A 12,079-nucleotide genomic window follows, 5' to 3' on the forward strand; every position below is an offset into this window, starting at 1 on the left:
CAGCTGGGCATGTGGGCTGGGCCCTCATCTGGAACCACCTTGGTCTCCTGCTTGCTCATGCCTGGGACACTAGCAGAGCTGAGTCAGAGCTCCTGCAAGGACTCAACCTTCTTCCACCTCATTTTACAGATGACACTGAAGTCCAGAGAGGAGAAGGAGGAGCAAGGGCAAGGCACCAGCATCCTTAGCATCCATGATGTGAGGCAGAGCTTTTTCACCCCTGAACACAGGACAGATATGGGCCCTGACATTGAGCAGGGTGTTGGAGTGATGGGGCGAAGTGGGAGGCCTTTAAGCAAAGGCAAAAAGTCTTGAAAAGGCATATTCTAGGGGTGGCACATATGCTGGTCTGGCCTAGCAGTAACAGCTGCCATCTGTGGAACACTTCGGACGTGCCAGTCCTGTTCCAGGTGCTTTACGTGGACTGGCTCACAAGCTTCCCAACCCCCCAGGGGGCGAGCAGCTGTACAGCACCATTTTACTGGCGAAAAAAGTGGCGCAGAGTGTAGGCGGCTCATCCAAAGTCAGCTTGCTACTGAGAAGTTCAGCCAGAACTTGAATTCAGGACTCCCCTAAACCCTTCAGGAGAGACCAATAACAAGACTGGCCCCTGCGTTTGAGGAGCTGGCAGTCGATCCGGTGGCCCTTGCCTACTCACTCTAAGGTTATGGTAAAGTCATGCATTCAGCCATGCAATGTCCCCAACTTGTCTGCCTGGGTACAAGAATCCAGTCTGAAGAGACCCTACCAGAGCCTACAGCTGAACCCCACAGCACCCAACACCCTACCGGTGGGGCTCCCGTCAGGCCATGAGCTTTCTAGGTGAGGCTGGTCAGTAAGCTCTACCCTTGCAGGGGGAGCATCCTCAGTCAGCATTCACCGGTACGTGCCTCCTGCTCACGCTCTTGGCCCTACAGTTTTAATTAGCCAAGGGCAATTAAGCCCTTTCACCATGGATGCTCATAGCAGCTTTTAGAGCTGCTGGTTTAACAGGAGTGGCCGGCGTGCCTGCACTAAAGTGGTGGCTGAATGTGCTGGTGACCTACTGTATGCAAAGGGATGTCTAACAAGGGCAGCTGCCCCCTACCAAGCGCCTGCTATGAGCTAGGTACTGTTGTCCCCCTTTTACTGACCAGGAAGGGCTGGGAGTATGAGGAAGGTCATACTTGCACAAGGTCACATGGCTATCAGGCACCAGGAAGTGTGACTTGAGTCTCTGGTCTGGGTCACTAATATACAAGCCATTACTTTCAATTAAATGAAGAACGTTGATTTTTTAAAAATGTTCCCTAAGTTTGCAATAACATCATAATTTTTCTCCATTTTCCACATTATAAAAAGCTATCCGCAATTAGAAAAATTTTCCCTCACTATAAGCAAAGCTTTCTATGCCCTTAGATGTGTAAGAATCCATTCTAAAAAGGGTTCTGCTGCCTTGGTGTGGGCATAGAGGGTGGGGCCTCTGCAAAGAGGCCCGGCACACAGGTAGTTAAGGAAATGACAATTTCTACAAATTTCTGCAAGCTCCTTTATGGATAGCCCAGCAGGTGTTTCTTCCATTAAAACACAGAATATTAATGGAGCCCTTGATTTGCATCCTAAGCTTGATTTATGTGATGGTTTTGTTATGCATCAGCCTTTGTCCCCAAGTATTAATTCTGCTAAATATTTCCCAGCAAGTTGCTTCTAGATCTCCCCAAGGAATAAGCAATGATAATACAGCTTGTACCTGTTATTTTGCAAGCATTTCCATTTCATCAATTTATGGCAAGTGGTGACACTGGCAAGCTTAGGAAGGAGAAAGATACATAATGTGAATATTTCCATCTTTTCCTCTAAGGAGATGGAGCCATTCTGCAGGCGTTACTTAGTTCTTGTTGGGGCATTCCCGGGAAGGATATAAAACATCACGAGAAAACAAGATCCCGGTCTGGAGATAAAGTTAACAGCAGCCCTAAGCCCCGTTAGGGGCGTTCCCTAGACCATCAGGTATTCGGGAAGTGTTTCATGGGGGCATCTGACAGACAAGAATCTGAAATACACAAGGGGCAAGTAATTTGTCTAAGGTCCTAGAGGTGAATCTAGGGCTGTCTCTCCTGATCTTTCAACCAAATGATACTGCCCCTGGCTACGAGAGGCATAACCCAGTCCTGGGTTACTGACATACTTACTGACATAACCCAGTAACCAGGACACCTCAGTTTCAGTTCAACTTGACTTTAGGCAAACCACTGCACTCCCTGTGTTTGTCTGCCTTGCAAAGTACCTGTTTCATTTCATACTTACGAGGCTTTTGAGGCTCAAAAGCTGATCGAGCCTACCCTCTCTTAATATGACACGGTAACTGGAAGCAGCCTGCTTTAGGGGATGTGGCACCTGGCCTACCACCACACCTTTGCCGGTCAGACAGTGTGTGGCCAGTGAGTTCCCACTGCAGGCCCATTTCCCATCTGTGCAGTGAAGGCTGGACAGGCAGACCCCAAGTGCTCCTCCCGCTCTGAAGCTCCATGTTCTGCATCACCCTCAAATCGTTCTGTAATTCATGCATTCGTGAGTTAAAAATTAATTGGTTTTTTAAAGGTGTTAGCCTTCCATATATATGATTATAGAGCACAAATTTAAATATATATGCACCCATTTGCATGAATTCTAATTTCTCACCTATTTTAGGCAAATTTGATTAGATGGACATAAATCATTGTTTTATATTTTTTCAAGATTTTTTTTTAGAGAGGGGGGAAGGAGGGAGAAAGAAAAAGAAACATCAATGTGTAGTTGCCTCTCACATGCCCCCTCCTGGGGGCCTGGCCTGCAACCCAGGCATGTGCCCTGACTGGGAATCAAACCAGTGTTGCTTTGTTTCACAGGCCAGCACTCAGTCCACTGAGCCACTCCAGCCAGGGCCAGTTTTATTTTCTGAAATCACTTTTGTGCAGGCAGAGGCCATGCAGTGTGGTGGGGAGGGCAGAGGTTTGGGTCAATACTTGGATTCTAGCTCCGATACACAAGAGCTGTGCATCCTTGAGTAAGTTGCTTAAACTTCAGCTTTGCTCATTGGTAAATTGAGAGTAAAAGCACCTCCCCCGCACATTTCCAAGATCTGAAAGCAGTGTATAAAGGGGTCTCACAGCAGTGACACATGGCAAGCCCCCGACAAATAAATGACCAGACCACTATAAGCAGAGCTCACATCAGCCCGATAACGTACAACCTACACTACTCAAAAGACACGCTCAGCTACAAAGTAGGCTCAGAGAAGGCAGCTACCTGCACACAAGGCACTCTCAGTGGACCTCACACGTTAGAATCATCCAGGAGCTTGGACACCTGGCCACACCCTGTCCATAAACAGAACCTTGCTCTGGGTGGGACCCAGGTGGTTCCAATGTACAGCCGAGGGTAAGCTGCTGTGCCTCACAATCCGGCCTCTCTAGGTTTGCTGTCAGAATCCACATCTCCTGGCCTGAATGCTGGGCCTGAGCCCCTGTGGTAGGGGCTTGGCATGTGCAGTCATTAGGAAACCTGATGGGTGTTTGGGGCAGGGTTACTCTAGTGATAAGCTGCTGGGAAGCTTGGGGCAGGTGGAACAACTGGCCAAGACAAGAACTGTGGTGCAGTTCTTGGAATCTGTCTAGGATCCTGGCCTCGGGGAGTTGACCATCAACTACCAGAGGCTGGCCCACCAGACAAGGAGCTGTGTGGCCCCGAACAAGAAAGAATGGCATCTGGGCTCAACAGGAGAGTGTGGGGCGGCCAGACGGAAAAACACTTCCAGGAGCTGTCAGGGGCCTTTTTAGGGGATGGTGCCTTTGAGTTTGCCCTTGTTAGATTTGGATGAGACCCTAATATGGTGAGTGGGAGCAACAGAAGCAGGTGGCACTGCGGGAGTGGCTTTAGTCTGCTCCTAGTTTTCCACACATTTCAGGCAGAGACCTTAATATTCACCCCTGCCATGGCTCTAGAATTCCACTCTGCACTGAGGCCAAGGTCAATGTGGCACTCAAAGCCTGCTACCCCTGGTATGTGTGGGAATCAACAGTTTAAAACTGAGTTTTCCAGACACCCATTTTTTTCCCTTTTGGAATGAAGAGTAGAAATGGTAGAAAGATTCTCAAGACAAGCTACCACTACAATATTAAGGTGGCAGATGTCGCCACTGTTTCAGATGAGCATGCGAGGCTCATCCCAACAGTCCACCTTTATTCAGCCGACACAGCCTGACCTCAGCGCACAGCCACCTCCGCAGAGCCGGATCTGGTGGGCTGTCAGCTCATCACATGAATTTTCTGTGTAGCTTTGGCTATGGAGCATCAGAGGACCCAGGTGTGTCTATCACGAACCTCTTGTGGAACCAGCCAGTGACAGACAACCGTTAAGGACTTCATAGATCCAGGTCCATATTTTTTGTTGCAGATGGGAAAACTGAGGCCCCAGTAGGGAAGAGGACACGTTCAAGTGGCAGAAGGCCGTATGCAGCATGGTCTATAGTCAGAACATGGAGCCACGAGGGCCTGGGCCGTCAGCCACTCCAGCCCTACACCAGGGAAACTCAGCTGAGACAAAGGAGGTGATCGCCTCAGGGACACGACGAGAAGTCTGCTCTTTCTTGCCTCCTAACTGAGGCTTCCACAGTGAGATATAAAAAAATGGTATGTGGCAGCATGGTCAGTCCAGAGAGGGGGACCAAGTGAATGACTTTAAATATAAACAGTGTGAATAAATGACGAGATAAAAATCGGTTTTCCTGACATGTGCTCACCTTCCATGAGCCCTGTTTCTGGAGGGACCTGCCCCAGAAAGAAGCACAGGAAAGGCCGCATCTGAATGAACTCCACGCCGTGCAGTGAGCGGGGCTGGGGGCACTCAGACGACCTGCACTTGGCTCAGTAACGCCACAACTGCTTCTCTGGTGAGGAAGACCACCTCACTGGTGTTCTGGCACCAAACCTCAAAATGGGCAGGGTCCTCCAGGGCCCTCTTGCCAGCGATGATCACAAAGGGGTAGCCAAACTTGTTGGCATCTTTCAGTCTGTTTCCAATGGTCAGATGGGTCCTGTCGTCCAGCAGGACCTCCCCACGAAGCTGCGGCACCGCCTCTGTGATGTGGTCGTACAGGTGCCCTGTGAGCTCCGTGGCTGCCTCCTCTTTACTACCCTTCTTTGGGGGGAGGAGGCAGACTTGGTAAGGAGCCAGGAGGCCAGGCCAGCGAACACAGTCTTCTGTCGAGAGAACCTCAATGGCAGCAGCCAAGATTCGTGTCACACCCAGCCCGTAACACCCCATCTCAGCCAAGGCAGGTTTGCCATGGATGTTAATAAACTGGGCATTGAAAATGGAGGAGTACTTGGTGCCCAGGTAAAACGTGTGCCCCACCTCGATGCCTTTGGTGTCGGTCAGTGGTCCCTGGCAAGCAGGGCAGTTCATTTGAGACGAGTCCAGTGTCTCCATGTTGGCCGAGAAGCTGCAGCGGGGACAGACTGCAAACCGGTCCTCTCCGATAGCCACTGGCAGCTGGAACTCATGAGACATCGTGCCCCCAATGCTGCCCACATCTGCCTGGACCTTGACACAATGCAGCCCCAGCCTGTCAAACAGGCTGCTGTAGGCATCACATACCAGGCTGTAGGTCTGCCGGGCGGCCTCTGGGGAGGCGTCGAAGGTGTACATGTCCTTCATGTAAAACTCTCGGCCACGGAGAAGACCAAAGCGGGGCCTAGGCTCATCCCGAAACTTCCTTGTCACCTGGTACAGCAGGAACGGGAGCTGCTTGTAGGACAGTGTCTTGTGGGAGGCAACCAGGGCTGTAATGGCTTCCTCGTGAGTTGGTCCTAGGCAGTATTCCTTGCCGTGTCTGTCTCTAAGTCTTAGTAGCTCCTTGCCCATCAAGTCCCATCGATTGGTGGCCCGCCAGAGCTCTGCTGGGCTGAGGCTGGGCATGTTGACCTTCTGCCCGCCGATGGCCTGCATCTCCTGGTCTATCACCCTCACCAGCTTTTCCATGGCACGAACGGTGTAAGGCAGGAGGTGGTAACAACCAGAGCTTGCTGGGTGGATCAGGCCCACCTGCAGCATCAGCCGCTGGCTCTTACAGGTCAAGTCACCAGATCTGCCCTCCAGCGAGAGCACCTGGTCTTCCCGAAGGTTCTGGGGCTGGAACATGTGGGACAGCACCAAGCGCTTTCCTCTCCCTGGGGCACAGTGAAACCTGTGGGGAATGTACCCAGAGAGCTGGTGGGTGCAGGTGGCCAGGGCGGGCAGTGCTCTGCATCTCGTCAGCAGCCCTTCCATGACACCTGGCACAGGGCAGCACTTGTGCCTGGAGAAAAACGGGTTGTGCAGAAATAAGCGTTAACTCAGACTGTCTGACACCATGAAATGGCCAGCTCAGTCTGGCCTCCACCAAACTTCTAAGACGGCCACTGATTCTGCAGATGCAAATTCTTTCATTTCTAACATCTTCGCAGGTCCAAGCACTACTTTCCTTACTGCCATGTAAAAAAAAAAAAACCCCACCATTTTCCCACTTACAAAAATGTAACTGTACACTGTGGAGACACGAACCGGCGGCAATGCACAGGCACTGACACCAGGTAGCCTGTGTGCGGGGGGCTTTCTGCCAACAGCGCCCCATGTAGCCCGGGAACGTGACTTAACCCTCTGTGCTCAGTTTATCTGTAAAATGGTAATAATGTAGTGCCTACCTTATAGATAGGGAATTTAGAGGAGTTATGAAAGTTATTAGAACAGTATATGGTACTGTGAGTTCAATCGATGTTTGCTATTATTATTATTATTATTGAAAACTAGTGGGAAAAAGAAACAAATAAAAAAGAAAAGAAAAGCAACTATAATCCCTGGGTTCAAAGACAACCACAGCTGGTGATCCCTTACCTTCTTGTCAGCCCTGCCCCTTGCCCACCCTTCTTAAATGTCAGATGGCTTGTGCTCTGCCCTCCCACATACGCATGGTCAGGCCTCATGCTGATGGCTCCAAGTCAACATTTCCACCTCCTATATGTCTCTTGAGCTTCAGATGTACTCATCCAAATGTCTCCTGCAGAACACATTGCACTTCAAACTCAGCACCTTTCCCCCAAACCTACCAGCCTCCAGTGCAGCGTATCCCTCTGAATAGCACCACAAGCCACCATGTACCCAAACCAGAAACCTGGGTTCCATCCACTCCATCCCCCATGTGCCACATACACCAACCCTCTGGGCCCTGCCATTCCTTCTTCACCTGCTGTTCAGTCTACCCCATCTCTCCACCTCCACAGCCTCCACCCAGGTCCAGGCCACCATCATCTCACCTGCTTAGTGCAACGGCCTCCTCATTGGGCTCCCAGCTTTCACCCCCTCCTTCTCTAATCCACTCTCCATGCTGCAGCCATAGGGGACACTACCAAAACACCTAACAGTTTTTCTTGCTTAAAGTCCTCCAGTGGCTTCCTGATACCCTTAGAATCGGGTCTGGCTTCAGACCTGCACGGCGCCATGGCCCCATGTGAGCTGGCTGCTGCTCCTCTGGCCGTATCTCAAAATCGCCCTCTCCGTGTTCCTGCTGCACCATGCTCACTCTAAACACACTGCCCCCCTTGCATACCAACACCTACCCATCCTCCAGGCCTCGGGAGTACCATCCTGTCCTCTAGGATGGATGGTACTACCCCTGCATTCCAAAGACCAGCTTCTCCTGCAGCAGCCCACTCACACGTACCAAACGCCAGTCACTCTTTGGAGATACAGGGGTACCTCAATACTTGTCACTTTCAGAACTTGTCAAACCTGGTACCCATCGCATTTTGACAAGAAAAAATGTTTCTGCAGTCAGTGCTTGCTCGCCACTCACTGCACTTGTTAGAACTTGTATGAGTCATGTTGCCACCCCGCAGGAGAAAATGCTTCATCAGTCACTGCTTGCTTGCCACTCCTCAGGACGAATTAACGATGAGTACTGAGGCATCACTATACTGCTCAATGAGTGGTCTGTGCTCCCTCAGGCACTCTGCTCTGTGCAGGCAAAGACCACATCTAACTTGCTCTTCACTCAGCATGCAGCAGGGGCTCACCAGACATCATCTGATGGATGAGCATGTAGATTTCTCTATGATTTTACCAAATAGTCACACATTTCTAATGACAGTACATTTCATTGATCGACTACATTAAGAATGATTCTCCTACTACCAGAGAGTTGTTGGTTTTCTCTTTTATAGAAAATATACAACAAAGAGAAAGTTTTAATTTTGTTTTATATTTGGAAGAGGAATTTCAGGAATGAAATTACTGAGTCAAAGGGTCTAAACTTCCAAGGTTCTTGATTTATATTGTCAAACTTAGTGAGCCCCTCTGATTTTCAGCATATCTCATGGAGCAAAGCTCCCCTGCAGGGTTACCGATCCCCTTCAGCACTGGGAAGCTGGAATTCCCATGTGGTTACTTCCAGCTTTCAGCCTCAAGTCCTCCAGTTGGTCCTCTCCAGTCTCAGGCAGCATCATCCCTTGCCCCTGCACACTGTACAGACATTATCATTTTCTGTGTGGTCTACAACCTGAGAAAGGTTGGGAGGCAATGCTACAGAGTCCTAGTGTGACTGCATGGAGTATGGGTCTGGGAAGCAAGGAACATGTGGTTCACACCTGACTCCACTTGAGGCTCCGCCTCAGGCCAGTGGCCCAAGACAGAAATACCTTCACCCTTGGCTCCTCCTAAATGAGTCTATTTGCAAGATTTCTCTCAAGTCCATCCCCTTCTTCCCTTCTGACCCTTACTGCCTCGGCCTTAGGTTAACTAGACCAGTGGTTCTGAAACTTAAGTGAACATCAGAATCACCTGGAGGGCTTGTTAAACACTGACAGTGGGGCCTCACGCCCACAGTTTCTGATTTAATAGGTCTGGGATGTGGGAAGAGAATCTGTAGTTCTAGCAAGTTCCCAGGTGATGCTGTTGCTGCTGGTCCAGGGACCACATTGGGAGAACCACTGCAAAAGCCTACTGGCTGTCACTGGCTGGTGACACGGTCAAATGACTACACTTTCCGGACCTGTTTTCTCATAGGTAAATGGGAAGATCGAATCCCCGAGGGTCTCTCCAGGGCTCACATTTCTAAGAACACCGTGACACGAAACCACCTGAGGTAGACATGGAGGAAGTCCTGGCCTCAACTTTCCAGGGAGGAAACTGAGACCGGGAGACAAGTATTATCCAAAACTTTGTATGACTGTGACTCTGTCCCAACCCAAAGACGGGATGCACGTGGGAAAACGGACACCAGGATCCTAGGTGTCCGCGCCCAGTGCCCTCTCTTCACTCTGTCGCCCGCCCCTCCATTCACCACCGTCAGTTCCCCGATCTTCACTGTCACCCACGCTCACCAATTGCAGCACCAGCCGAAGACTCTGGTTAAGACCGCCGAGCCAGCACGCCTGCGCGGACAGCAAGCGGTGGGTGGGGCGTGCCCTCCCAGGTTCCACCTCCCGCCTTTGTAGCCAATCAGAAGCCGGTTTGGGGGACTAGCCCCATTCAACTCGTAGACATGTGCGAGGTGTTCCGGAAGCTCAGCCAAAGAGCGAGAACTCGGCTCTTCCAAAGATCGAAGATTGGCCCGGGCTGAAATGAGTAAATCCCGGAAGTGCCCTCTAGAATTTACGGAGGTGTAACTCTATGGTCAAAGTCTTTATTCTGGTTTCTGTTTCCTCCCACCGCCAGGACCCGCCCCATCCTCGGAGAGGAGAACCGCTGGCTGTAGTGTAACCATGACGACAATGGATGATGTTGTTTCAGATCTACCCTATTATTTCACAGGCTTTCAATTTAAATAAATTAAAAAATTTTAAACAGTTGGAAGAAGCAGCCTTTAAGATATAAAGTCAAACTTTCATTCATAAAATATTTTTTGGGCAATACCATGTACCAGCACCCACTGCTGTAGAAGCTGGGGACGGTGAACAAAACCAAACAAAGTCCCCTGTAGTCAATGCAGCTTACATTCTAGTCGAAAACAAATACAGTGACACTTAAGGGGATGCCAAGGAACTCGGCAATCAAGAGAAGTGGAATTTTAGTGCAATTAATTTTAATACAAAAAGTCCATGGTGAACAAATTATCAAAATTTTATATGAAGACAGGATCCATCAGTTACGTGCTGTTAAAATACTATGGAGAAAAATTAATTAGAGAAGGGCACAGGTTGGAGGCCATGTGCTTGCAGTTTAAAATAGGATGATCAAGAAAGCCTCATTGAGAAAGTCACATTTTAGTGAAGACCTGCAGGAGATGAGAGAACTTTGCAGATACCTGGGGGAAGAATATTCCATACCCTGGCACAACAAGTGCAAATGTAATGAGGTGAGAGCTACATATCATGTAACTCTACCTAAGTAATAACAGCTACAGTTTATTGAGTGCTTAAAATGTACCAGACCCAATACAATGCACTGGTGGTTCTGATAGTGGCTCCAAGAACCTCTCAGCTCATCCTGGATCGGCCAGGAGGAACAGGCGTGATCAGTGATGTAATGGGAGCTGGGAAACCTCCTGAGGGAGAGCTGAGAAGGAGATCTTCACTGAGGAGGTGAGCTCGGAGCCTAGTCTGAAGGATGAATGGGGTTTACGAGGACAAGAATGGCAGTGGGAGTGGAGTAGAATGTCCAGGCAGTGAGACCAGGACACTCATGGGCAAGGAATCAGGAAATGATAAGCAGGTGTGGGGGAAGCATGGGGTGTGGTAGGGTTTACGTCTTCTTTTCCCACCGCTCCTAACACAGTGCTTGACGCGTAGGCCAAAACAGTGGTTCTCGACCTTGACCGCATTGGAATCACAGTACGCACCCAGGCCCAGCCCTGAGATGCTGGTTATTGATCTGGGTGGGGCTGGGCATCAGTACCTTATAGTCCGTCAGGTGACTCTAGTATGCAGCCGTGTTTGGATCTGCCGGCCTCAAGTAAAGGCACTAGACAACTGTGCGGGGGGTGGGGGGATGGTGGGTAGATGTTATCATCTCAACAGTCTTACAGTTGAGGAAAATACAGCTTGGGTGGACCACACAACTGCTATCTGCCCAACCAAGCCAAGAGTCTAGACAGTGCTGGGCTGGACCTGAGCTGTTTTGATCTAAGAGTGTGGCTTGGCTTCTGCAGCTCAGCTCTGTGGTCAAGGCTTTGCCTGAGGAGTGCAGTCCCTGAGGTTTTACTGAGGTAGTATTTCCCACGCTTCCTCCTTGTAGGCAGGAGATGAATAATCTTTGGCATATTTTGGGATCCCAAGTAGCCTTATAGTTCTCCCTGCTTCCCATGCACATTATTACATCCCTTCCAATCCTTAGAAAAGCCAGCATCCGTCCCCTGCACCCCGAGGTGTTAATTATTTCTCAATTAGCAGTTCCCAGGCTGTAGAGCATAGTGGTGTGGAGAGGCCTAATGACTCGCTGTGTTTATACACCCCACACCTTCAGAGCACTTTACCAATGGTAACTAATTAATGCTCACGACCCCCTTGGGAGGCAGGCTGAGAAATGCTGCATTTTCCTTCAAGGCTGTGGGAAGCTCTACAGCCTAGAGCTGCAGAGCCTGCTCGAGCCAGCTGGGGGCTAGTACATTTGCTCCCACTGAGGACATCTGGGGTGTTGGGGACCCACAATGTACCCCTATCACTGCTAGCAACTTACTGTGTGACAGGTCAATCAATCAGTTGGTCAGTCATTTACTGAGTGCTCCGATTTACAGCATTTATTCATGGTGGAGACTCCACAAGTGCCCTAAGCCAGGAAAAAAGAGGAAAAAAAACATGACAGAAAAAATTATTTATTGTCACTTAAAACAAAAAAGAAGAAAAAGACCCTACAATTGCCTTGGTGTGTCCCCAGCTCTGGGGACACACCAAGCACTTAACAGTTTGTCTTGGCCCCTGGCCAGACTGGGAGCCCCTGAGGCAGGTATGGGTTTCGCTCTGTTCTGTACCTTGAACACAGAACCTGGCCCAGATGGGTGATTAGCAAAAGGTGTTTTTTGTTTTTCTTTTTGGGTTTTTTTTAAAAGATTTTATTTATTTTTAGAGAGAAGGAAAGTGAAGGAGGAAGA

The 12,079-nt window shown here is 49.7% G+C and overlaps 1 protein-coding gene across 1 annotated transcript; it reads right to left on the minus strand.

Annotated features, from left to right (window-relative positions):
* Positions 1 to 4,665: 4,665 nt before the first annotated feature.
* PARS2 (prolyl-tRNA synthetase 2, mitochondrial) lies at positions 4,666 to 9,420 on the minus strand. The gene is made up of 2 exons (XM_037161477.2): positions 9,375 to 9,420; positions 4,666 to 6,316 (listed from the first exon to the last, which is right to left on the minus strand). Exon 2 carries the CDS (start codon positions 6,286 to 6,288, stop codon positions 4,864 to 4,866), a length of 1,425 nt encoding a protein of 474 aa, XP_037017372.2. The 5' UTR covers positions 6,289 to 6,316; positions 9,375 to 9,420; the 3' UTR covers positions 4,666 to 4,863.
* Positions 9,421 to 12,079: the final 2,659 nt, after the last annotated feature.

The sequence above is a fragment of the Artibeus jamaicensis genome, unplaced genomic scaffold (assembly GCF_021234435.1).
Source record: "Artibeus jamaicensis isolate MK-2021 breed Jamaican fruit bat unplaced genomic scaffold, CSHL_Jam_final scaffold_1019, whole genome shotgun sequence".
NCBI classification, from domain to species: Eukaryota; Metazoa; Chordata; class Mammalia; order Chiroptera; family Phyllostomidae; genus Artibeus; species Artibeus jamaicensis.

Excerpts from the sequence above, each read along its gene's own strand:
- PARS2 (XM_037161477.2), bottom strand. The coding sequence starts at position 6,288 with ATGGAAGGGCTGCTGACGAGATGCAGAGCACTGCCCGCCCTGGCCACC.